The 15,364-nt window shown below is 45.6% G+C and overlaps 1 protein-coding gene across 3 annotated transcripts in view; it reads left to right on the top strand.

Annotated features, from left to right (window-relative positions):
• rerea (arginine-glutamic acid dipeptide (RE) repeats a) overlaps positions 1-6,293 on the top strand; it is a 51,419-nt gene extending 45,126 nt beyond the window's left edge. For 2 of the 3 annotated variants that reach the window (XM_083639449.1, XM_083639451.1), the window contains 5 exons: positions 1,730-1,952; positions 2,039-2,750; positions 3,194-3,358; positions 3,583-3,763; positions 3,886-6,293. In XM_083639449.1, coding sequence (XP_083495575.1) covers positions 1,730-1,952; positions 2,039-2,750; positions 3,194-3,358; positions 3,583-3,763; positions 3,886-3,919 — 1,315 coding nt within the window. In that variant the 3' untranslated portion in view covers positions 3,920-6,293. Of the gene's footprint in view, positions 1-1,729; positions 1,953-2,038; positions 2,751-3,193; positions 3,359-3,582; positions 3,796-3,885 lie in introns of all 3 variants that reach the window. The other variant, XM_083639450.1, reaches the window with a different exon arrangement.
• Positions 6,294-15,364: the final 9,071 nt, after the last annotated feature.

Genomic DNA, 15,364 nt, shown 5'->3' with positions numbered 1-15,364 from the left:
AGTTGCCTTGTGCTTAAGTGGCTCTCAGACTGCCAATGAATAGCAATGAGCTTCTTAATACAGAGTCATCACAGCGGCAAAAGTGAATGCCAAGGGAGTTTGTTTCCTTTTGAGTGACGCCATCGGCCTAATGTGGCTCAGGCCATCTATCTTTCATCTAACAGAACATTATCCTGCTACTGGAGATGCAGGATGAGGCAGGGTTTGCTTGTCTCTGCTCTCTAGTATGTTCTGTCTGTATGTTCTGTCCATATGTAATAAGTATTCATGTATTAACTGAAATTCAACTCAGAATTAGGGCTGCAACTAACGATTATTTTCATAATCGATTAATCTGTCGATTATTTTCTCGATTAATCGATTAGTTGTTTGGTCTATAAAATGGTAGCAAATGACGATCAGTGTTTCCCAAAGCCCAAGACGACTAGGGGTGTCAAAAATAATCGATTATACGATGCATCGCGATGCGGACGTGCACGATTCTGCATCGATTAACAAATATCAAAAATCGATTATTAAAAAAAAAAAAAAACTTTTTTTTTATTTTTTTATAATCAAATAAAATAGAATGTAAGTACATGCTAGGGATGGGCATCGAATTTTCGAATAATCGTTGTTATTATCAAGGTCGACTTTTATTATTGAAATTCGAAATTCAAAAAAAAAAAAAAAAAAAATTTTTTTTTGAGTGAAATGTTGCATTGTCTCCCCTGATTCTAAGTATAGTCAAATCGCTTGGTTTGAGCAAGTAAAACAATTTTTATAAGCATTTTAAGCAAGGTTTATGGAAAAATGAATGGCGGATGAAATCCCATGAAGAGGGAGAGGGGGTGACTTTGGCACCCCTTTGGCTCTCAGACCTGAGCCTACTAAATATTTAATGAACCACTCATGATTGTCAAAACTGTTTTTTATTTTCGAAAATGTCAATGTCATGTAACATGTTCTTTACTTCAGTGGTGCAATGCTTGTTTGAGCTAAAAATCCACAGCAGAAGCTTTTTATATTAATTAATAAAGCCGTAGACTTAGAATCAGGGGAGACAATGCAACATTTCACTCACAAAAAAAAAAAAAAAAAAACATTTTTAATTTTTTTTACATTTTTATTTTTATTTTCGAATTTCGAATTAAATTCGAATTTGGCCAGCGAATTTCGAATAGTGTTTTTGCTAGAAATGCCCATCCCTAGTACATGCAGTTGTTTATTTTAATTATGGATCATAATACAATGCAATTCCAAATGCACTTTTATTTTAAAAGTAGCCACACAGTGAGAAAAAAGAAAGTGAGAAAAAATAAATCATGTATTGCGGAAAAAGTGATGCATCGATTTAAGATGCATCGCGATGCATCGTGATGCATCGTTTAATCGAATCGAATCGAATCGTTGACAGATGAATCGTAATCTAATCGAATCGGGAGGCCAGTGAAGATTCACAGCCCTAAAGACGACCCCCTCAAATGTCTTGTTTTGTCCACAACTCAAAGATAATATCAGTTCACTGTCATACAGGAGTAAAGAAACCAGAAAATATTCACATTTAAGAAGCTGGAATCAGAGAATTTAGACCCTTTCTCTTAAAACTGTACTCAAAACGATGAATCGATTATCAAAATAGTTATAGTAGATATATAGACTAATCGATTAAACAATGCAGCTCTACTCAGAATGTTGTGTTGAGTAAATGTTGATGGTAATACATCTTCTTCCTCCAACTCAACCGTAGGTTCTACAAGTGCCTGGACCGAGGCTACAACTCGTGTGCCCGGACAGACTTCTGCTTCACCCCGCTGGCTTCTTCCAAATTGGCGAAGAAGCGAGAGGAGGCTGTGGAGAAGGCCAAGCGAGAGGTAGAACAGAAAGCCCGGGAGGAGAAGGAGAGGGAGAGAGAGAGGGAGAAAGAGAGAGAACGAGAGCGGGAACGAGAAAAGGAGATGGAGAGAGCTGCGGTGAGTTGAGTTTCTCTCTCTTTACCTGCTGGTTAAAATGGGTTCTTCAGAATGTGTTACTAAACATGGTCTCTCTCTCCTCACAGAAGGCCAGTTCATCACATGAGGGCAGAATGTGTGAGGCCCAGATGGCCAGCCACGCCCACATGCGGCAACAATACGACGGCCCTCAAACCACCATCGCAGCCGTGCCTCCTTACATCGGCCCCGACACGCCCGCCCTGCGCACCCTCAGCGAGTACGCCCGCCCCCACGTCATGTCCCCGAACAATCGCAATCACCCCTTCTTCGTCTCCCTCAACCCCAACGACCCCCTGCTGGCCTATCACATGTACAACGCTGACCCGGGCATGCGGGAGCGTGAGCTGCGCGAGCGGGAGATGCGCGAGAGGGAGATGCGCGAGCGGGAGCTGCGGGAGAGGATGAAACCCGGCTTCGAGATGAAGCCTCCCGAGCTGGACAGTATGCACCCCTCCACCAACCCCATGGAGCACTTTGCCCGGCACGGGGCCATCACGTTGCCCGCCATGGCCGGCCCGCACCCGTTCGCCTCGTTCCACCCGGGCCTGAACCCTTTAGAGCGCGAGCGGCTGGCGCTGGCCGCCGGGCCTCAGCTGCGGGCGGAGATGAGCTACCCGGAGAGGCTGGCCGCGGAGAGGCTCCACGCCGAGAGGATGGCCCAGGTGGCCAACGACCCCATCGCCCGCCTACAGATGTTCAACGTGACGCCGCACCACCACCAGCACTCCCACATCCACTCACACCTCCACCTGCACCAGCAAGACCCCCTGCACCAAGGTGAGCGAAGGCCCTGCTTGTATACATCAACATTGTAGATGTTGTGAAGATGTGGATACTGTTACCAGCCAATGAATAAGGAATGCTTGGAGAGGAGTTTGAAGAGCTGGATTCCAAAATGTATATTGATTTTGACATCAATAAATATTCTGATGTTCATTGCTCAATATTGGAAAAAACACAAACAATGACATTGACTCAAATTATATTTTCTTGCTAGCAACCGTTTTTGCCAGTCAGTTTGTCATTGAAGAGGGTGGAGATCTAATTTTATAATGAAACGTTTTACTTGGTATTTTTGCTCTTGAAACTTTCAGACAACCTTGAGAGAAGTAACATTATATTAAGCTCTGTATCGCCCAACTGCTGCGGCGTGCAATGTCTGCGATACATTATCTGTTGATGAGTGTGCCCTTGACCCTAAAATACTGACACGCCAGAAGGTGGCGGTGAATGTCTTGTGTGTCCCCCAGGTTCTGGGGGCCATCCGTTAGTAGATCCCCTGGCAGGCGGGCCGCACCTGGCGCGCTTCCCTTACCCGCCCGGCGCCATCCCCAACGCGCTCCTCGGCCAGCATGAACACGAGATGCTGCGCCACCCAGTCTTTGGTAAGTTTCTCCGCCAATATCAACTCTCATTAACATTAATATCGCAGCCAATTTATCAGTCCTAATCTCTTATTGACATTATTATCACAGCTAATTTATCACTTTAATCCTTTTGGATATGAAAGGCTCTGCCATCGTCTCATCAAATCTCGTGTGTGTGTGTGTCTGTGTGTGTGTGTGTGTGTGTGTGTGTGTGTGTGTGTGTGTGTCTGTCTTCTCTCCAGGTACTCCATACCCACGGGAGCTACAAGGAGGTCTGCCGCCCCAGATGTCTGCAGCCCACCAGCTCCAGGCCATGCACGCCCAGTCAGCGGAGCTCCAGCGGTTAGCCATGGAGCAGCAGTGGCTCCACGGGCACCACCACATGCACGGAGGGGTGCTGCCTGGCCAGGAGGACTACTACAGGTCAGAGAGGTCAAACAAATAGACGCGTGAAGGTGAAAACAAAAAATGGGACTGGCTTATTTATGCCTGTGTTTTCGAAAAGATCTTCCAGATATTGACGCTTAGACGTTGTTGTGTTTCAGCCGGCTGAAGAAGGAGAGCGACAAGCAGCTGTAACCAGCCACGGGAGGCGGAGCTAAACACACGCAGGACACAGGAAGTTGTTACAGAACAGAACAGTCTTTGCAGAGTTTCCTCTGAACACATTCAGTTTGGAAGAACGGAAAAAGGCCAACTTGGATCATCTGAGAACTCTTCTGATAATTTGGTTTTTGTTCCCGTCGAGGACTTTCTTTTTTTATGATTTTTCAAGACATTGACTTTCTTTGGTATATTTAGCCAGTAGTGACGACGTCCTCAAGACTCCTGCATGACCAGCTTCCCCTGACGTTTTTGTAGAGGTGCTAGAACAAGACACTGTGCTTATCAAACAAAAAAGACCGGTCAGGCCGTTTATGGAAAAATAACAAGTGCTATCTTAAAATTCAACATTTATTTTAATACATTGTTGGAGGTTTTTTCATAATTTTAAGAAAAAGCTACAGCATGGCGTTTTTGAGTCTGTAAATAGTATATATAAACATATAATTATTATTATAATTATTATTATTATTATTACTAGGTGTGGACTCCAAGTCGTTTCAACCTCCAAGATATTTGTTTTTGATGCATTATCCCTTGTTTCAGAGGGGAGCACCATGGCATTATATGAGCAGACAGCGGTTTCTGAGAGAGTTGAGGTTGAGGGGGTGACGTTCCTCCGACGTTCCTCTGACATCGCTGTGTTAACATTTAGTCTCGCATCCATTATGTATGTAAAGCATAAAGCTGTCACACCCACATCCATTCATCGCACACCTTCGACACGCACCAGATTGTCAGGAATGTCTGAAAAACTCAACGCGAGTTGAGTTCATGATTTGAAACACTTGAAAAGGTGACGCGGTCGTCGCCGAGGCTTCTGTGCAGCGCACGCTAAAGCCATGAGAAAAAAATATATATATTATTTTGCACTGAGAGTGTATCCTTGAGCTCCACCAATTGGTTTTATCCTTTTTTGCTTAAAATCAGTATTTAAGTCAACAAAAATGAAAAAAAAAGATTTCATTACTGTTTTAGAGAGATTTTAACGATGGATTTTTAAGCATTTTGACATTAGAAAGAAACACATTTGGCAGAACTGAAGAAATGTAAAAAAATTGCTTCATGTCCTTTTAATTCCAGTTCTGTGGTCGATTATTGGGAACTGCATTTTTTTAAACGTCTGGATACAATACTGGGAGCCTAATAGGACTTAGGGATTGTTGGAACACGTGAGTGGTTTGTGTGTCGGTGCTAGATGTGTGGTGGTGGTGTGCCCTTCTTTGACCTGGTCGAGTCATTCATGTTTGTGGCAGGGCTCGTATCTGGCTGGAGGCCAGGCTGTAATAATGTTCACTGTGACACTAGAGGGGGCCTGCGTACACAACGTGACCAGATGACCAGGAGGTGGAGGAGGGTCCATGATGATGATGATGATGATGGTGTGTGTGTGTGTGTGTGTGTGTATGCCTCCCCCCCCCCCCCCCCCCCCCCCCCCCACACACACACACACACATTGTTCTCCTTTGCCTCGCTTCTTGAGGGGTGCACACAGCCTCCTGGGTTCTCCTCCAGGGGGCGGTGTGTGTGTTTGTGTGTGTGTGTGTGTGTGCCACTGACTGTTACAAGTTGTGTTCACCTGTCATACCAGTTGTACATTCACCCACGTTTGCCTTTTTTTCTTTCCTTGTTCTGTGGCCATGAGATACAGGATGAGTTCTTAATTTGTTCCAGGCACTAAGACCCTTTTGACTGTCATGGACACTTAAAAAGCTTTTTTTTCTCTTTTTCTTTTTTTTTACACCACACAAAGAAGCTGTACTTAGTTTGAAAGTGATCATCTTCTCCCTTTGAGCACTATAATTGACGATATCCATTTTAAATGCTTGAAAATATAATCGCAGTCATGCCCCCTTAGAAATGAAAAGTCTTTCAAGCTCTGATGAGAACCTGTCACTCCATCTCTGCCATCTTCTTCTAGCGAGTCCTGTCTCTCTCTCTCTCTCTTCTGATGTACTCCTCATCTTCCTCTCTCTCTCTCTTCTGATGTACTCCTCATCTTCCTCTCTCTCTTCTGATGTACTCCTCATCTTCCTTTTGCCTCGTTTCCTGACGATTCCCTCGCCTTTTAGTCCCTCTTTTGTGTCTCCGGAAACCTTTGATGTTAAGTGTTGTCAACGGTTTAGCTTCTTGTTTCAAAGCGGCAATAGCAGAATGTAAATTCTGACTGCTAAGATTTATATATATACTGGTATCTTGAAGCTTATTGTATATATTAGTAGTCGCCATGGGGATGACACAATGTAAACAAAAAGTAGACATAATAAGAAAAATTGTGAGTCCTGTGTTCTCTCCATTTGAGTATTTTGTAATTTTTTTGAAAAATTTGTGGAATTAAAATAAACGACTAAGTTACACCACAATAATGTGATTTGATCCTTTCTTATGCTTTGCGATACATCGATGAACTGAACGTTTATTTCTGTACATTTCTAACTGTTAGGCTACGATATTACAGTAGCAGCTGGTAGTAAATGGATTGACGGTAGAAATTCTTAACCTGTGCCTAAATCTCAACAGCCATGAGACAAATTAATCCTGTTTTAAAGGGTCTACATCTTTAATAGGCTACACTTTATACCTCCATATTCTGTTTTTATAGTTTGAGTTGGGCAGAGGGAATGTTTGTGCCTCTTATTTTGGTCGTACTTCCTGTCCTACATTTCGCTCTTGAATAATATCACTTTAGGTTGACGAGGGGGAAATGTGTGACAAAATGCGTAGAGGATTACTGCTCCAATTCTACAACCTTCCATCTTCTCAGTTCAGTTGTTGACGAGAGCGAGAGCGCCCCAGCAGCAGGTAGTGAATGTGGGAGCAGAATAGTGCGCTGTTAGGGTATAATAACATCAAAGCCGGGCTAAGGCAGGAGGAGGAGGAACACCTACTCGGGCTGAGCTGCCTCGCTATCAGCGCGGTCGACTTGTCATTCCTGTGTGTGGGGAGTGATGGACCAGCGATCTGTGATGGTGTACCAGCAGCCATGCTGTCACTTTGAGAGGCAGCTATTATTCTTCTGCCGCTCTGTGAAGTGATGCCCTGTCCTCGGGAAAATCCAGCTTCCTTGGATGCTCCATCCTGGGGGCTGTCTGTCGTCACGACGACGGGGAGGTGCCGCTTGTTGTTGCCGGCTCGCCTCGCCTCCCCATAAGACACAACAAGACGTCAGAACCGAGCAGCGCCGGGCTGCTTGAATAATTCATCGATCTAGCCTCCTCCGTCTCCACACCGGCGATGGAGCGACTGTGACTTGTGTCAACTCAAATCCTTCTCATAATAACGGTGTGTTCCCCCTCAGGCAGCACATATACTGTAAGGATACACAGTCTCTCTCTCTCTCTCTCTCTGTCTGAGTAGCAACATGTCTGTGCTGTTCACACAGGGAATGTTGTCTGTTGTGAGAGGTCTTGGACATCGAGCTCCTCATCTTCTCCGTGCTGCTGTCTCTCCTTTCACTCCACGGGGCCTGCTGCCGAGCGTGATGCTCGCGGTGGCAGGGTGGTGGAGCCGACATGCTATTAGTGTTGTTGAGTTGGAAGGTAGCTGTGTTTCTGATCCAAAAAGAGCTTTGTTGACACTTGGAGCAAATCCACTCTTCTAATTAGTACACCACCTCCACTGTCTTAATTAGAGAGATTACCAGGGGCATGATGGGAGCCCTTTCATTGGCTTATGTGTTGAGAAGGAAAAGAGTCATCAGTTTCATGTTTTCTGTTGACAATTCAATATTTTCCAGAGGGGGGGAAAAAGTTGAATTCCACTCATTCAAACAGAACTGGACTGACCAGTTAACCGAACGGGCAAAAAGGAAAGAAGCAAAATGAAAATTATATTCAAATAAATTGTGCACAGCTGTCAGAAAATGATGCATGCAAATAAAGCCAATTAAAGGCATTTTAAATTGAAATGAGTCCGTCCTAGATAGTAGATAGCTGTATACATGCATATTATTTCAGACAAAGTTTGGGCCCTGTAATTCAGTGTGTTTTCAGCCATAATAATGTGAATATTTTACCAGCGCAAACAACCTCCATTTCCAAGGAGAGGTTAACAGCAGAATGATTACTATGCTTGGGAGTTGAATTCTGTTTATAAAACAAAACTTCCAGTTGCAGATAGAGTCTGCTTTCAATTACTTTTTTTCCCCAGTTTTAGTCAATTATCCCTTTAAAATGTAAAATGTGAATGACGGGCTGTATCATGTTATTCTGAGGCAGTAAGGCAAAAGACACAACATCCTCTAGATCCCTGTAGCCGCCGACCTGAGCCAGAGTTTGCCCTGTGTCCCTCCTTGCTTCCTGTAATTACGCCCTGCTGTTCCCCTCACCCAAACGCTGATCATGTGTCTGAGGCAGCGGGCGACTCGGGGGCGAGTCCCCCTCAGGTCAGTGTAGGTCAGTGCAGGTCAGTGTAGGACAGTGTCGGTGCTGCCTGGTAGTGCGTGTGGTCCGCTAGTTCAGAGCTGATGGGATTAGCTCTGATAAACAGAGGAGACAGGAGAAAGCAGGGAGACAGTGAAACGGATGGCGGAGGGGCGTCTACAGTGCTGCAGGCCTGCATTCCAAAGCGTACAGTTTCATGGTTGTGTCCAAAAGTCGGCTGCCATTTTGACCCGCCTTAAACTACCCACCTACTCTCCCAGGCAGCATGTGTGCACTAATGCCTTTCCCTGTGTGTATCTGTCCATCCTCGTCAAACTGCCACTCTGCGTAGCTGTGTGTGTGTGTCTGTGTGTGTGTCTGTGTGTGTCTGTGTCTCTGTGTGTGCGCTTTTGCGTCGCCATATCTCATCTTCCCCGCTGTGTGTGTTTCGGGGGCCTGGGCTGCAGCAGCTCCCTTGCTTCTAATGATATCCTGCTCTCGCATTCCTGTCATAGCCAGATCTGGATTCCCCCTTGTCTGCACCAGCAGATCAGCCCAGCGCAGCCACTGGCCCAGACTGAGCATTCCTCACCCGCTCCCCAACACACACACACACACACAGACACACACACACACACACAGACACACACAGACACACACACACAACTTCTGGAGGCCCCTGCCCGACGACGCCTAACCACAAACCTCACACACACTCTTCCCACACTGCGTCTCCCACCGTCTATTGTCTTGCACTGGATTTCAAGGGAATGGCCTCTAGTCTAGTCAGAGAGCCGTAGAGGAATTCTTTGTGCAGTAAAAAGCGTGCCAGGTTCGGTTGCTTATTGGCAGAGAATAGAATAGACAATGCAAGGTTCACATGCTAGACTTGCAGGCTCCTCTTTAATGTGTTGTCATAAACCGTGCAGCTGGCACGGACTTGACGTTTAGTAGGACTGTGCCTACGCTACCGGAGCGCACTAAGCCCTGGGTATTGTACTCGAGCTGAGCCCCCCCGTACATGTTCCTGTGCAGCAGCAACAGAGTCACACAGACCTCTGACTTCTCCTCAGCTCCTTCATTCATTCTGCAGCGTTTCAACCAACGCCCCGTCCACGCCATGGAAACTCTGAAGGGCAACAAAACAGGAGACTGTTGGGGCAACAGTCAAACGTCTTCTCTGGTCCACTCAAAATATTGGGACAGTGGAGTGAAGTTGGTTCTTTTGGCGGTTGCCGGTCGCTCTCAAATGTATTTTGGAGATGAAAATGAATCGGGCTGCCCACTGACTCACGAGCACTTTGCTTAAAGTGGAAAGAAACCCCGAATGAATTTGAAGAAATCAAATGGTTTCTTTTAACCGCGATATAACTCAAACACAGGTTTGGTTAACCCTCGCATTCACAAACCCTAGACAATTCTGTCAGTCCTCAAACCTGGTTCTTGAGAAAGCTGCAATCAGACGCGCACGTCCAGACGCGCACGTATTGAACGGGCACACGCAGTTCTCGAGAAAGCTCCATTACGAGCACGAGTGGTACGGCCACGCGCGATTATTGGGGACTAGCAGTTCTCGAGAAAGCTGCACGCAGCAATCGGCCCATTCCGGTGAACGGGCACTGAACTAGTCTAACTATAAAGTGAGGAATCTGTATGTCTGTCTGTGTATGTGTCCTTCACATATCTCAGCAGCTCATTTCACCTTCTTGAGGCCATCTGACAAAGCACATCACCTCATAAGCGTTACCACAATCCATGCTGTTCCTCCAGACAGTTAGCCACAAACCAAACCGATACAAGATCAACGGGGTTACGTTCCTGTCTGTGCCAGCTGACTGAAGCTCACTGAAATGGTCAGCTTACACAGACAGGAACGTGACCCCATGTGACCTTGTATTGGTTCGTGGCTAACTGTCTGGACTTCTATAAGCAACAGCATGGATTGCACTGAGAAAGGAATCAACCAATCAACATCATCATTGGTAGGTAGCAGGCTAGGGTCTGTGTGTCCAGACCTAAACAGCCTATCTGCATGGGTTGCTATGGTAACGACGTGGGCGTCAGTAAATACGTACGTTGGTGACGTGGTTTTCCTGTGCAGAAGCATTTGATGACGAGTTGCGAGTGACGTTCAAATCAGATTTGGTTAAGGTGACCAGATCTCTCAAATGAAAATCGGGGACATTTCCAGTCCGGCAATCAATATATCATTAAAATATCCAATGTTATTACCTATGAAATAAAAAAGGGGGATGATTCCGGTTTCATTTATTTTGCCCATGGCTGTTGTACCGAAGAGGCCCCTGGTGCCCCCCCCCCCCCCCCCCCCCCCCCCGCACACACACACACACACACACACTTCATTCACTGTGGCCCTTTACAAAATGTCAATGTGTTCTCCAGCAGCATTAGGCCTGGCCGTCCGTTTTTTATGAATAGCCTCAGATCTCAAAATGTATTTTCGGTGGAGTGCTAAGTGCTTTTTCAATGTCTTCCTGGAAGAGCAGGAAGCAGAAACACATGTAAACACTTGTTGGATGTCTGGATCAGCGGGCGACATAGACACAAGATGCTTTGATATGCTTTTAATCCACCCGTAAGCCTCCTGCAACCTTCCTGCTTGGCCAGCTGCACGTCTGTAAAGGGGAGACTCATGGGTACTCACAGTTACTCATCCATTCTCATTCAGATATCTTTGAAATTGACCATGCCGGTTTTTCAAAATTCATTATTTAGCCTTCCTTCCTTCCCAACAAGGTAGCATGGCATTGTTGGTCCCAATGGATGCTGTAGGTCTTACAGTTTCATAGCCTATAAGTATCTTCACTCTAGCTTTTAAGAATGAGCCCACTAGAGCTAGAGTCATATCGGCCGCAGGCGCCAGTAGAAAATCGGGGACATTTTCGGGGACAGCTCCAGCCGGCGACAGGTCACCAAAAACGGGGACTGTCCCTGAAAATCAGGGACGTCTGGTCACCTTAGATTTGGTGGATCTGCGCGTCCGCACTGAAGTCACATCAGTCGAAAAAGCAGATTGGAAACTACCTCCGTATGTGGTTCGGGACAAGTGACACAAATCAGACTTGGAGCGTCCAGACTCATAAAACCAATCTGGATAAAGTCATGAATAGGTCACTAAAGTTCACAAATCAGATTTGGCCTCCTAGTCTGAACATGGCCTTGTACCAGATGTGATTTGGTGATCCAATGCCCATATTATCATTAACTGAGTAGCTGCTGGGTTTCAGGTCAGCAGCCTTCACACAGGCTCACAGCAGGCGGATCACCCAGGCTCGCCCCCAGCCTGTCATACTCACTGTGGCAGCCTTCTAACGCCTGGCTGTCTCTCAGGGTAGCAACAGCGCCACAGCTAAATAAATCACAGTCAGTAAATGGCTTCTACTCCTCAGCAATTTCCTCAGCTATCATCAGTCTGTGGGCCAGGAGGACTGATAGCATGCTGTCAGCCGCCTGCTACCTCCGAGTAAAACCCAGTATTGGCTTTTCCTGCGGCACGGAGATGGGTTGGCCCTCTCCCTCTCTCTCTCTCTCTCTCTCTCTCTCTCTCTCTCTCTCTCTCTCTCTCTCTCTCTCTCTCTCTCTCTCTCTCTCTTTGTGTTGCAGGCAGCGGTTGTGGTTAACAGGAAGTAGGATGGGGAAGTTAATGGTGTTGCCGAGGGGGGCAGCCTGTGAGGTGTGAGTGAGGCCGCCATGCTGTGCCTCGGGGGGCCAGGAGACACAGGGAGCACCCTGACCTTGTGTTCGTGTAATGGCCGTCCCTGTGATAGATGGCGGTGCCGGGGCGCGTTCACCCCGCTGCGCCGCGGGGCGCGTCCGCTTGCCCTGACGCAGATGGATCGGCCTTTGTTTTTCCCCTCACCTCCACCATGTAATTAATCTTCGGCGTGAGTCCGTGGGAGAGAGAGAGTGTTCTGCCACTGCGGGCGGCAATGCCGATAAACTCACCGGCGGGGCGGCGTAACGGCAGCTTTCAAGGCCCCGAGGACAAGCGCCGCGCGCCACCCAGGAGATGGCCAAAGAAGATGTTTAAATGCATGCGGCTCCAGGCCTCTCTCTCGCTCACCTTGGTTATCAAAAGGAGGGGGGGCGGCGAGCACAATATTTGTCCCTGCTCCAGAGTGCAATTTATCTTGGATGAAAATAGCATCTCTGGGAAGATTCAACCGTAATAGACCCTCTCCAGCGCCTCTGCCATCACATATTTCACACTGAGGCCTGGTTTCTCTCTCCCTATTGCCTTTCCCATACCACCTTTTCTGCTCCATTTCACAAGATAATAAGACTGAGGGAGAAAATGGCTTGAACCAAATGAACATAATATCTGATCTGCATTTTTTATATATATATATATATATATATATATATATATATATATATATATATATATATATATATATATATGTATATTCTTTTTGAATTTATCCATCCTGCAAATTGTCCATATTACACTGATAAGGATTAGGCTAGTTCAACAAATGCTTCTTAATAGTTCAATGACGTTCATCATGTCTTCGTAACAATTAGACAGTTTTTGTTTTCTTGGTTTCTTTAATAAACCTACATTATATGTCTGAACACAAGAAAACAAAAACTGTCAACAAATGCTGACTTTTATGATTGTTTCCCATGATTCTCAGTGGCGGTAATGCACCTCTAAGCTGGTTGGTTGCCAACCGCCAATCAAATCTAAAGAAGAAGAAGAAGACTTCCTGTTTACATTTTTTTCCACCAGCAAGGAGGTGCGCGCCGCTGTCAAACAGTGTGGCTTATTTTATCCGAAATGGCTAAAAATAGTAACGTTGTGTGGTTGCATAGCGGTGATATTTTACAAAAACGAGGTGAATGTCAATTCACTGGTACTGTATGGGCTTATTTGAGCCGAAATTGCTAAGAAATAGTATGTGGTTGCATAGCGGCCACTTTTATTTTGAAGGCTAAAACGTCTAACCGGAGCTATGGTCATTGAACGGAGCTTTAGCGGTCTCTCTCTTTCAAGATTCAAGATATTGTCACTCCGTTGTATGCTGGGGGGCTCCATTACAAGACATAGGTAGGTACAAAGTCACAACAATTATTCTGATTATTTTCAGTCTCTTTCGCTATGAACCATATGAACGCTCCTGAGCGGAAACAGGCAACCGGAAGCTGGAAACAGGGACAAACAGCAGTTGGGGTCAAAGGGCAATTTACTTGTTCTGTTTTTTTTAAGGAAGAAAAGAAAGTTAATACAGTATCAGTTGATTTCCCCTTTATGTTTGCGCTCTGGTTGACACATATACCACAGTAGGTTTGTAGAGAAAATGTGGTTTTAACACTAAGAAACCGCCAGCGCTCTGTTCATATTTGGCCTGACAGCACTCACTGTATCAGCAGTACGAGGTCGGCCTCCTCAGACTGACACCTGTCAGTCGAGCTACACAATCCACTGCCTGTAAATACTTTGTATAATAATGTGTCATCATGACCAGAGCGAGAATCATTTGGCCAAGTGCATGTTTGGTTAGTCCAGGGGTTTTCAAAGTCTGAGACCGTGGGCCTCCCCTCAGTTAATTACTTGCTTACCGTAGTTTGGCTAAATTCCTGGATGCCTATGGGATCATGATTATCTTATTTGATCCCATAGATCAGTGGTTCACAAATGGGGGTCCGGGGACCACCAGAGGTCCTTGAGGGGGTTCCAGGGGGTCCCCCAGCCAAAAGGGGGGGTAATTTATTTGAGCTATAATTCCATTCATAAGTAACACAATGACTATTTTGGTCATGGGTTTTATACACATTCTGTAATAAATCATCTAAATCTCAATCTTATTATAATATGGGGGACTGTGGGACAAAATCCTATCAAATGGGGGTCCGTGGTCGAATTTTTGTCAGTTTAGGGATCCCTCGTGAAAAAAATTGAGAACCACTCCCATAGACACCCAGCAATTGAGCCAAGATAGCCTGATCTTGTTGTTTGACATGCTTCAGAATAAATACTAGGGCTGTCCCTGAATAGCATTGTTGCGCTTCAATGCTTCAGTGACAGGTATTCAGGTAGAAGCCTTGACGGGAGGACATGTAGTAACAATGAGAGGCCAGGAGAAAAATCTCAATTCAAGGATTTTCCTTTTATTGAAATGAAAATGGATGGATACAAAATGTGCAGTAAGCACATCCAATAAATTAGCCATAGCCCATAAAAACACATTTTGCTCATGTACTGTATGTAGGCCCTGGTGGCTGCATGGTCAAACTGTCACAGTTTCAGTGCTGGTAACATTTGATGAGAGAGCTGTGAGGCACAAAACTATCACTACTGTAAGGTTAATGTCATTGTCTGAGAGAATAAGCAATAATAATTCATGTTGATGCATAATGAATAATGTTGCATTACTATTTAAAAACAAATTTAAGGGAAAAAACAAGCATTCAAATTGACTGTCCTGACTTTTCCATCGTATGACCACGACAGGACGTCTGGTCCAGCGCCATGGTAAAAAGGCCTGTTGGCTATTCTATATGATCTCCTTTTGGTACCTATATGTACTAACTAACTAATGTAATATTTTTCACTTCCAGTCACTGAGCCTCCCCTGAAACTGTTTGGAGCTGGGCCTTCCCGAGTCCGCATAGCGGGCGAGATTATGTCATCAGTGGTGGGCAATGTCATAGGAGGCAACTGATGATGTCATAAATTATGTAATCAGTGATGTCATACAAAGTCTCGGAAGTGATGTCATCAGTGATGCCAATTGTGCATTGCGACATCACTGATGATGTCATAGGCATTGTGATCTCATCAGTGATGTCATAAGAGCGATTGTGATGTCATCAGTGATGCAAAGTTGTGACATCAGTGATGTCATAAGAGCAGGTGAGCCCGCACAGCGGGCGAGCTGCAGGGCGCAGCTCGGGCCGCAGTGCTAGACTAGGAATCGCGAGATGCCTAGTACGTTATATTTGATACCTTTGTAACGATGACAATCCAGAAGAATACAGCATCTTATGAGCATTGTGATCCTGGGGTTGGACAGTGAGCATTTGTGATCCAAGCCCC

Source organism: Poromitra crassiceps (genome assembly GCF_964638095.1).
Source record: "Poromitra crassiceps genome assembly, chromosome: 6".
In the NCBI taxonomy this organism is placed as follows: Eukaryota; Metazoa; Chordata; class Actinopteri; order Beryciformes; family Melamphaidae; genus Poromitra; species Poromitra crassiceps.
Note: the sequence above shows the minus strand (reverse complement) of the source record. Positions and strands in the feature narration are given on the sequence as shown.